Genomic DNA, 12,014 nt, shown 5'->3' with positions numbered 1-12,014 from the left:
CAAGAGAAAGCCTTGAAGCAATGATACCGCAATAGCATTAAGCACATCTAGCAAACATATCTTTGTTTCTGAATCCCTCTCCAATAAAAAGAACCAATGTTGCTTGAAGAAGTGGATGATTCTAGAGCTGAAGCAGGGAAAATACAAGATAAGCCATGAACATTTTGTAGTGCCAGATAGTAGAGGAAGTGCTCAAAAAAGGATGGGCATGTCAAATGACAGAAGATACCTAAAGGAGCTCTCAGTGGCCAAAGGTGAAACAATCTGAACAATAAAATAATAATAGTGCCAGATTATAATCCATAGTATGAAGATTTATGAGTCTACAGCGATAATTAAATAAATGATGGAGAAAGGACAGCTCTAGCGAGTGCAATCATGCAAGAGAAAGATATAAAAGGCATCCAAATAGGAAATGAAGAAGTCACATTGTCACTATTTTCTCTATATAGAAAACCCTAAAGATTCCACAAAAATACTACTAGAAACAATAAGCAAATACAGTAAAGTCTCTGGATACAAAGTCAACATTCAAAAATTCATAGCATTCCCATACTCTAATAACGAAGTGTCAGAAAATGAAGTGGAAAAAAAAATTCCTTTTGCAATTGCAACAAAAAAAATAAAATACCTAGGAATAAACCTACCGAAACATGTGAAGAACCTAAATAATGAAAACTGTAAGACCCTATTAAAAAGAAATCGAAGAAGATACAAAGAAATAGAAAGATATTCCATGTTCTTGGATTGGAAGAATCAACATAGTTAAAATGACCATATCACCTCAAGCATTATACAGATTTAATGCAATCGGCATCAAAAGCCCATCAGCATTTTTTAAAGAAATACAACAAAAAATCATCAGAATTGTATGGAAGCATAGAAGACCCCGAATTGCCAAAGCCATCCTGAGAAAAAAGAACAAGCCTGGAGGCATCACTGTGTCCAACTTCAAATTATACCACAAAGCGACAGTAATCAAAATGGCATGGTATTGGCAGCAAAACAGACACACGGACTAGTGGAAAACAATCGAGAGTCCAGAAATAAACCCATATTTATATGGGCAAATAATTTTTGGCAAAAACACCAAAAATATACAGTAGAGAAAGGAAAGCCTCTTCAATAAATGGTGCTGGGAAAACAGGAAAGCCACCTGCAAAAGAATGAAACTAGACTGTTGTCTATCATCACATACCAAAATTAACTCAAAATGGATTAAGGACGTGAATATAAGACCTGAAACAATAAAATGCATAGAAGAAAACATAAGAACTAAACTCAAGAGGATTTTATGAATTTGACCTCAAAGGCAAAAGAAACTGTCAACAAAGTAAAGAGACAACCATCAGAATGGAAAAATATATTTGCAAGCAATGCCTTCGATGAGGGTCTAATATCCAAAATATACAAAGAACTCATATGACTCAATAAAAACAAACAAAAAAACCCCAAACAATCCAACAAAAAATGAGTAGAGGAACTGAACAGATACTTCTCCCCAGAGGACATACAAATGGCCAACAAACATATGAAAAGATGCTCAACATTGCTAGCTTTTAGAGAAATGCAAATCAAAACAATGAGAAACCATCTCACACCTGTTAGAATGGCTGTAATCAACAGGACAAGTAATAACAAATGTTGGAGAGAATGTGGAGGAAAAGGAACCCTCATACACTGCTGGTGGGACTGCAAATTGGTACGACCACTATGGAAAGCAGTATGGAGGTTCCTCGAAAAACTAAGAATTGACCTACCATAGGATCCAGCAATCCCTCTACTGGGTATTTACCCCAAAGATTTGAAAAGCCATATCCCAAAAGATAGCTGCACACTGATTTCACAGCAGAATTATTCACAGTGGCCAGGACATGGAAGCAAACCAAGTGTCCTATGACAGATGACTGGCTAAAGAAACTGTGGTACATATATACAATGGAATATTACTCAGCCATAAGAAGAGATAAAATACTACCATTTGCAACAACATGGATGGACCTTGAAATAATCATACTAAGCGAAATAAGCCAGATAGAAAAGGTTGAAAATCACATATCACATATGTGAGATATAAACCTAAAAGCAACAAATGAACAGGATAAATAAGAGACTCTTGGACATGGACAATGGACTAGTGGTTACCAGAAGGGAGGGGAGAGAGGGGAGAGGGAAAATAAAAAAATAAAATGTTAAAAAAAAAATTATATACATATAGTATGAAAAAAATATACTGGCATTCAAAAAAAAAGAGAGAAAGGACAGCTCTTCCTCATAGAATTACAATTAATAAATGTACAAGGAATAATGGAAACCCAAAATCACCCGTAGGCAAACACCACAGTAATCACTAGGGAAGGAAGATTAACTAATGGATGCTAAAATTAGTGGGAAAAGTTTGAGGAGAAACAGAGTATTGCATAGTCTCAAAGCATCTTCTCCTGTATTAATTACAGTTGTAAATACAGTAATTTTACAGTGGAGAAACCTAGCAGATACTACTTAACAAAGCAATCTATGTTAGCATTATCAATAAGATATATTGACATGTTAATACACCCTGACATGAGGCTTTAAGAAGGGCCCAACATCACTGTTTGGTATTCTTAACAAAACTGCTTACTTATATAATGGTCATGACCATATAACACTTTAGAGCACTAGTCAGTTACTTTTGTGCGATATCCCTCAAGTTGGGTCTGATGTTTCTAGGACAAATTAAAGTTAGGCAAGTTTGTCACAGATGGAAGGAGACTAAGGAGAGACGACAACTACAAGCAATAAAGGATCCTGAATCAGATCTTGGAACATAAAAGCTGGGTGACGGGTATGCGAGAATTTTCTGTACTACTTCTGCAATTTTTCTGTAAGTCTAAAATTATTTCGAAATAAAAAGCTTAGAAAAATCAATCAACAATAAAACAATTCTCAGCAAAATAAGGAGAAAGGTTCTTCCTCAACCTGATTAGGGCATGCATGAAAACTGTTAATATCAAACTTAATGATAAATGCTTTCCCCCTAAAATACAGGGCAAGAATATTTGCATTAACCACTATTCATCACTGTGTTTGAGAACATAGCCAGTGCAATAAGCGAGGAAGGGGATAAAAATAATACAAATTGTAAAGGAAGTTATACAACTATATTCTTAAGATAACATGATTGCATACATAGAAAATTCCAAAGGTTTTACCAAGAAGCTATTAAATTAATAAGTAAATTTAGCAAGATTACAGGATGAAAGGCTATATACAATAATCAATTAGAAAATTAAAAATTCCATTTATAATCACAGCCCAAACAGGAAATATTTAAAAACAAATTTAACATAATTTATTGAAAACCTACATGCTGAGAGAAGATAAAAAGAGCCCTGAATAAATGGAAAAACATACCGTGTTCCTGGATTAGATGATTTGCTATTGTTAAGATGGAAATTCTCCCTCAAATTCTTCTATAGATTCAATGTTATCTTATTTTAAATTACAGGCTTTTTCACAATCTGATTGTAAAATTTATATAGAAATGTAAAGGACCCAGAAGAGCCAAACAATTCTGAAAATATAGGACCAAGTTAGAGGACTTGTACTGCCTCATTTTAAGACTTACTATAAAGCTGCAGTACTTAGAACAATAAAAACTATTGGCATAAGAATGGAGCTCAATGGAACAGAACAGAGTCCAGAAATAAACCAACTAACAAGTAAGTGGTCAATTAATTCTCAACGAAAGGTGCTAACATAATTCAATGGGGGAAAGGACAGTCTTTCTAACAAATGGATCTGAAACAATAAGATATCCATGAGGTAAACAATGAGCCAGGACCTTTAACTCATTTCGTACATAAAAATGAAGTCAAAGGGATCATAAATCTAAATGTAAAAGCTAAAAATCATAAAACTTCTGGAAGAAAATGAAAAAATATTTGCCTAAACTTTTGGATTGGCTAAAATTTCTTAGGCTGAAAATAAATGTATCATAAAAGAAAAGATTGATCAAATGGACTTCATTAAAACATAACTCCTCTGCTTCTTTGAAAGTCACCATTATGAAAATAAAAAGTCAAGTCACAGGCTCAAAGAAAAATATTTGCAAAACCTCTATGTAACAAAGGACTTATAGTCAGAGTACAGAAAGAACTTTTATAACTCCATACTAAGAAGACAAACAGCCCAATTAAAAATGAGCAAAAGATTTGAACAGATACTTTGCTAAAGATATACAAACTACTGATAAGCACTTGACAGGATGCTGATCATTAGTTAGTCATCAAAGGAATGCAAATTAAAACTACAAGGAGAATACATTACATATCTATTAGAATGACAATATCAAGTGTTGACATGACTTTAAAGTAACCCGCACTCTCAAAAGGGTACTGATAGAATGCAAAATGGTATAACCGCTTGGAAAAGAGTTTAACAGTTTCCTAAAATGTGAAGCATACATTTACACTTACCATATAACCCAACAACACAACTTCTAGGTATTTACCAAGAGAAACGAAAACAAAGAAGCACATAAAATTTGTCCATGAATGTTCGTAAGAGTTTTATTTCTAATAGCCCAAAGCTGAAAACTCAAATATCCATCAATGGATGAATGGATAAACAAATTGAAGTATATTATATAGTGGAAATTAATCAGCTTATAGAAAGGAACCGACTACTGATATTAAAAAACAGAGTCTAAGGCCATGCAACCCTGAACAAGCCTGATCCCATCTAATCTCGGAAGCTAAGCAGGGTCGGGCCTGGTTAGTACTTGGATGGGAGACCCCCTAGAAAGACCAGGTGCTGTAGGTGTAAAAAATAAAAATTAAAAAACAAAAAAATCCAAACAACAACAACAACAACAACTAGATAAATCTCAGAAACATTATGCTAAGTGAAAGAAGTATATATTGTATGAATTCATTTATATGAAATTCTGGAAAAGGTAAAACTAATCTATAGTGACAGAAAGGAGGTAAGCAGCAAAAAGTATCTACATTTGTTAAAACTTACTAAATTGTACATTTAAAATGGGTACATTTTTATTATAGGTAAATTATACCTTACATATTTGATTTTTATTTAAAAAAAAAAAAAAGGCAGCCTCAGACTAACTCCACATGACCTTTCAGTTCACCCATCCACTGCTTTCTCTTGCTTTATTATAAGACTGCCCTTTCCCGGCCATGGGTAAAATAAAGTCTGTAATCTGGAAGAGGGTTTGCAGGTAGGCATTAAATGAATGACATTTCTAATATACCCATATTGATAACTTACCAGAAATAATACGGACTTTTGTTAAAAGGAAGATATGGGCATAAGATTCAAGTTTCACCTTTTCCCAAAACCTGTTCTTAGCTCTACTTGGTCAATATCTACTCATTGTTCAAGGCTCAAATCAAATGTTTTACTTCTATAACACCCTTCCAGAAGCTTTAGCAGAGTTAATCACTCCCTTTAATGTGATCCTATAGTAATATGCACAAATCTCTCCATATAGTAAAGCACTGTAATTACCTGTTAACATTTCTGTTCTGCCTCCAACATCCTAGCAGAGCTCACTGAAGACAGGGGAGAATGCCACTATATGTTATTATCCTGTCTCCAACACCTAATACAATGCTTTCCACATCATAGATGCTCAACAAATGCTTGTTAAAACAACGAAAACTGATGCAAAAAAAAAAATTACATGTACGTTCAGATAAATGCAAAGAAACTGATGAAATGCAACTGAAATTTGAGAAATTCCATCTAAAAATAATGAAGGTTATAAATAAACCATTCATTACATTAATGAAAATCTAGTGAGTAATAAATGAAAAAAATGATTTAAAAACAAACTCTTAGTTTTAATAGATAATCAGGGTTAGCTGACATTCATCTATTCCTATGCCATTTTGGGACTGAAGGGCTAGAGGGCTAGAGTCTCTGTCACCTAGCTCTAAGCACACAATTCAAGGGTACTAGGCTATTTTTCCATTCTAATGCCGTTGTGGGCAAGAATGGCTCAATGTAATTTGAGATTTGGTCTACTATATGTCAGGCACCATTCTAGGTAAATACTTCACACTATCATCTGAAATCACATAATACTTTTCAAAGCAAGGATTAAATTTTCCCCATTTAAAAGCAGTAGAGAGTCAGAGGGTTTAAGGCCCTTTCCCAAAAATACACAGTCCATACCAGGATTTGAACTCAGGTCTGGATGGCTTCAAAGCCAATGCCCTATCCATTATACCAATTCAAGGAATAAATCCATTAAGGTTTCAAAGTCAAGATAAAAGTGGCATATTAATGAAGGGGGAAAACTAAACTGTTAAAAAAAAAAACTCTCTAAAAACCAAGGGTATATTTGTATGTTCTTATGATATAATGTAATTAAATGGAATATTTTAAGAATTGAAAAATTATATTATTTTAAATATCTTGACTACTTTGAAACACTGTCAACGGTCTTTTTTAAAGTGTCAAGAATATTTAAGCTGCTGTCCTTAAAACACCTAGTCTGCAATTCCAGCTGTAATCATGACATGCCCGCAAATCAGAGTACTTGCATAAAAACAAACATAGCCTCCAAGTATGAATGAAATTCCTCAGCTTCACTCCTGAGCTGGCTTTATAGAATTTTGGAATTTGTCCCTCTTTCTTCAGTTCTCTTATTGGTTTTATTACTCTTGGCAATAAAAAAAAACCTCACCAGTTGCTTTTCCTATAAATCTGTAAATGAAAATTTTAATTTCTCTTTGCTAGGTCTTTTTTATAGCTGCCATCTCTGTGGAGGAGGAAGTGTTGTTATGAGGTGTGTCAAGGACAAATAATTAAACAAAAATAAGAGAGTAGATAGCAAATAAGTTTAATCTTGTGGACTAGCTCCAACTAATTTCTGCCTGGAGCAGTGTATGTGAAAGGATTCTGAGGCTGCATGTGAAGTCACTCAGGAAGTAAACAAAGAAAGAGTAGTAAGAAAGGCTTAGTGAAGAATCAGTAACCTTCATTGTTAAAGTAGCCTAAATTTTGAAGGAGGGAAGAGATTACAGTATCAAATTAGGTAGAACAATATGAAGAACAAATAATGTCTATTCGATTTGGCATTGAGGAGATCAATGATGTCTCCAAAGTAAACATGTTCAGTAGAATTGTGAGGGGACAAGTGAATAGGCCAAGGAGGAAATGATTACTGACACAGAGATATGGGCGAGTATATGGGCATACCTCAGAGCCACTACAGGTTCAGTTCCAGACCGTGGCAATTAGGTAAATATAGCAATAAAGTGAGTCACACGAAGTTTTTGGTTTCCTAGTGCATATAAAAGTTGTTTACACTATACTGTTGTCTGTTAAGTATGCAATAGCATTATGTCTAAAAAAAAAAAAAGTATATGTCTTAATTAAAAAATACTTTATTGCTAAAAAATGCTAACCATCATCTGAGCCTTCAACAAGTCATAATCTTTTAGTTGGTGGAGAGTCTTGCCTTATGTTGATGAAAATGTAATATCTGCAAAGCACAATAAAGTGAAGCACAATGAAGAGGGGTATACCTGTATTTATAAACTATAAAAAAAAGAGCCAGTACATAAAATGACTGAAGAGTAAAATACTTGATGTAGTAGATAAGGATAGAAACTAAAGCCAGATGAATGTATTGGCCTTCTCAGGGAGAAACATCTCATTCTCTAAAAACTATAGGAAAAGGGTAAAGAATGGTACTCCTATAGGTAAATCTGTAGTAAAGAGCAAAAAGTTAAAAATTTCAATGAAGAAGGAGGTGAGGACCTCTCTTTTAGGTAAAGTGACAGGAAAGTCAAGAAGGGGAATGAGAAGTTTTGGTAAAGTTCCCAAACAGAATGAAAGAACTAAACGGCATCAACCAAGTAAAGTATAAAACTAATTCACATACTTCTTTCAAAAAGGAAAATATAAGGGAGCAATGAAAGAGAACAATTATAAAAAGGGAGAGAAATTAATCTAACTAGGAACCAAAGAGCTCATAAAAATCTATCTACAGTCCAGCAAAAAACAAAGAGCTAAAAGCTTGACTCTGAGAAAGACAAGTGAAAGATGAAAGTTACCTTATCTATCATATAGGAGGAGAAATTACTGTCATCCTTAAGATAAGCTATTAGATGATAACATTTATTTTTAGACAGAAAGAGTATTAAGGGGAACTGATAAAACCAATTCATTTCAAAGTCATTTTTTTTAGGTTTGGCATTCATTTATAAAAACTGTTTTACTGTTTTCAAGGCAAAAATATGTACTTTTGAAATGAGTTATAGAAACAGTAACATAAATAAACAATATTCTGAGGAATCAAAAATCTAAATATGCTTCCAGCCATAAAAAGTCCGACCCTGCTGCATAAAATCAAACTAGTTACCTGAGTTACTGGGTATAAAATTATTTTCATGAAAGATCAGAATAAAAAGTACCCTAGCAGCAAATGTGGCCTATTAATTACAAATAGGCTTGATGATATATATAATCTTTTGCTGTCTATCTCACTTTTAGGTTAATTTAACTGTTACTTTTTATATTTCTTTTGCTTGGCTGCTTAACCTACATTTTCTCCAGTGAAATGCATTCTTTATATTAAAAACAATTTATTGCCTGAGAATTTTTACCTATCTTTGTGGTATGAATTAAAAAAAAAAATCAAAATATTAGTATTACTGAAGGCATTGGGGAATGTTTACATATACACCACTAATGGGATTCTAAACTAGAAAACCTTTAGAGGGAAATCTGATAATACTATATCAAAAGCTTTAATAATGAATATATTCTATAATCCTTCAATTCTAATCCTAGAAATTTATCATAAGGAAATAATTATGGATACATGCAAAGACTTCAATATGTATAACAGTAAAAACTGAAAATAATCCAAAAGGTCAACTTTAGGGAAATGGTTACGCAAATTATGGTTTATCTGTTTAGGTAATAGATGCACTATTAAAAGTTAAGAAGTCCTTCTTATTCTCTGCCTCTGAGAGGAAACCCACTCTGTCTGTGGAGTGTTACCCCTTTTCTAATAAACTTTCCTTTTGACTCTAAAAGAATCTATTCAAAAACAAACAAAAAAATTATCAAATAACACGAGAAAGGCTCACAATCTACTAATGAATAAAAATTGTTACAGAAGCTGTACTAATGAGTGATTTAAATTGTTTTTTTATGTTTTGCTGAATTATTCAGACTTCCTAAAATGGGTACAATAAAGAGCTTTTGTATTAAAGTTATTCTGAAAAAATCTTGCCAATTCTTCCACAAAACATTTAACAAATTACGAGACAACATCATTGAAAAAAACAGAAAGTTTTTCATATTATTTTGTACACATTAGTCCATAATTTTATATTACCTAAGTAGCATTTGTAATTTACACAAATATTGATTTTTCAAAAATGTATTTGGAAGCTCTGTATTCTAATACTGAAAGTAATGTCTAAGCCTTTGTTTTTAGTCTCAATAATTTCTCTAATTCATCAGCAGCTCGTATTCCATTCAACTTCACCCTGGTTGTATGTGTAGAATGAGCATATACAACCTTTTTCACACTAATGCTGAAAGAAATATAAAAGCATATCATATATAAAATTGTCCTAGAAACAAAAATAGAAAATACCCTTTTGATTTCTAATCCTTTTATCATCTTTATAACCCTTTATAACCCTAAACAATTATTTAAGCTGTGTGCCCTGAACTGTTGTATTTTTTCCCTGTAAAATGGACAATATTAAACTCCTGAAGATTTTATTTGAATTATTAAAATAAATGCAAAATTGCAAATTTTCATGTAAAATTTATAATAATGTGTTCTAAAATAATAAAGAGATATTAATCATGTGATTACTCTGGTATAATCTTTTCAGCAATAAATTATTCTTGAAGTAATTAAACTACTGTATTTGTTTCTTTTTGAGGCAACAAATATAAAAACATTGATGCAATCTAATCTTTATTTTGTGCTGCTTGAGAATCTTATCACTTAAAAATTACTCTATACCCCAAGAATATACTTAATACAGTTTTGTATGTAATGCAAAAATTCTTTTTATGATGGTCTTTATCAAACAAAAATGAACCACCGAAGCTATGAATAACTATAAACCAAACATACTTTAGGAAAGACTGCCCCCTTGTGCCAATCAGTAATATTAAACAGATTAAAGTAGACACTAAAAGCATCCAGACTTATAAAAAGACCTTGATCCTTCTGTGTTCTGATTTTAACAGCTTATATTTAAAGTGGTAATCTTTAAAGAAAAATAAAATGAATAGTACATTAAGCTCATATGAACATGACTAATTTATGACATTCAGCAGCAAATAACATAATTCATGACATGTAACTCATGAACAGTAGTAGCTGTTCAAGTGCTTAAAGGCTGAGCTCACATATGTTAAGTAATTTTCCGATCTTTAAGTTCTGTAACAAAATACTGAGAAAATAATTTAAAAAATCAGTACATTTCAGAGAAAAAAATAAATAAAACAGGGATAGAGTATGGTGCCTTGTAGTAAGATATACATATACAGTTCATCCAAGATTTTAGGCGTTTCTTCTAAATTCTTAAAAAATGATATTTTCTTTGGATTTGATAAATGGCTAATTACCCTTTACAAAGCTTCTTGACATATATAAGTGGTATCAGGCCATTTGAACATAAGTCAGCATCAGTATTACTACTATTATTGCTAATAACCTAGAGTAGTAGACAGAAGTATTAGAGCAATTGACTTGCTAAAGAACAGCAGCATTAGGCAAGAAAAGACATATTACAAAAAACAATAAAGTGATGTAAATGCAGACTTTGTATAGTTGACAGCATAATTTCTTTCATAGTTACGGTCAAAACAGTTGCAATTCTATTTCCACCAAGTAGGATCATTAGAAGAATTAAATAAATTAGCACTGATAAAGCATTTATTATAATAAACACCATAAAATGTTTCTTATATAAGTAAATGAATTAATAAGTATGGGAAACTACATAGTACACATATATATATTCAATAATACCTACTTTCGAAGGTGATCATGTTCTTTCAAAAATAGTTCAGTTCTTCTGTTGTTTACTCCAGACCCACTTTTATAGGACCTAGAACAAAATAGAGAAAACTTACGAATATTTTTAGCAGATACTGCAAAAAAAGATTAAGTGACTGAGTCTAGTAATATCCAAACTGGACAAATTGAGGCTCTCCACAGTTCTGAATGAAAATTTAAAATGTATAATCCTTTTCATCATCTTCTAAAAATGACATCTATTACAAATAAATATGAATACCTCTCTAATTTAGGCCTAAGAGTTTATTATTTTTCACCAAAATAATCCAACATTCTCATACAAACAGAAATCTTACTTTTCCTTTCATTGTCTATTATCTCCTATATCTTTATTCTCTCCAAGTGTAAGTAAAACTTTAGAATGATTACTAGACAGCACATGGAGTGGGGGAGCTACTGAAACAAAATGTTTCCTTCACAATGGTACATGCAGTCCATCAACTGAAGCCTAAGGAGCATTAAAATGAAGATAAAGATCTGTCAATTTTGGCATAGTTAACGATTTCTATCTTAGTCTTAAGTGCATTGAAATTTACCAGAAAATGCTTTGTATCATTACTATCAACACTTTCATGTTTCCGTTCTTTACTTACATAAAGTGTCAAGAATAAAATAAATTCAAGTAACTAAACACATACTGCAGTTAGACAAAAGAGGGTCATGATGCTAAAACTCAAATCCTGGCTAAGAATGGTAATGTGCAAAGTACAGCAGAAAGAAAACACCAGGAAAAGCAGTGTGATGTAACTAAGGACATGCTGGATTTGGAAGACTGATGATTTGGACTTAATTCTAAATTCTATCATTTATTAGCCAGTTAACTTTAGACAAGTCTCTTAGTATCAAGTTTTATAAAACAGAACTAATAATTTCTATCTATACCAAAAGATTACATGAAGCCAAGAGATAATATATGGAAAAGTGGCATGTAATTGCAAAAAAC

At 32.3% G+C, this 12,014-nt stretch overlaps 1 protein-coding gene and 1 pseudogene across 2 annotated transcripts in view; one reads left to right on the top strand and one right to left on the bottom strand.

The window, feature by feature from the left end:
* Positions 1 to 12,014, bottom strand: part of GOSR1 (golgi SNAP receptor complex member 1) — a 49,503-nt gene that overhangs the window by 26,406 nt on the left and 11,083 nt on the right. For both annotated transcript variants that reach the window (XM_039886214.1, XM_039886215.1), the window contains exon 6: positions 11,028 to 11,102. In XM_039886214.1, coding sequence (XP_039742148.1) covers positions 11,028 to 11,102 — 75 coding nt within the window. The remainder of the gene's footprint in view (positions 1 to 11,027; positions 11,103 to 12,014) is intronic.
* LOC120621275 (uncharacterized) lies at positions 4,688 to 4,806 on the top strand (annotated as a pseudogene).

Source organism: Pteropus medius, unplaced genomic scaffold (genome assembly GCF_902729225.1).
Source record: "Pteropus medius unplaced genomic scaffold, Ma_sr-lr_union100, whole genome shotgun sequence".
Taxonomy (NCBI): domain Eukaryota; kingdom Metazoa; phylum Chordata; class Mammalia; order Chiroptera; family Pteropodidae; genus Pteropus; species Pteropus medius.
This window is presented reverse-complemented; position numbering and strand designations above follow the sequence as displayed.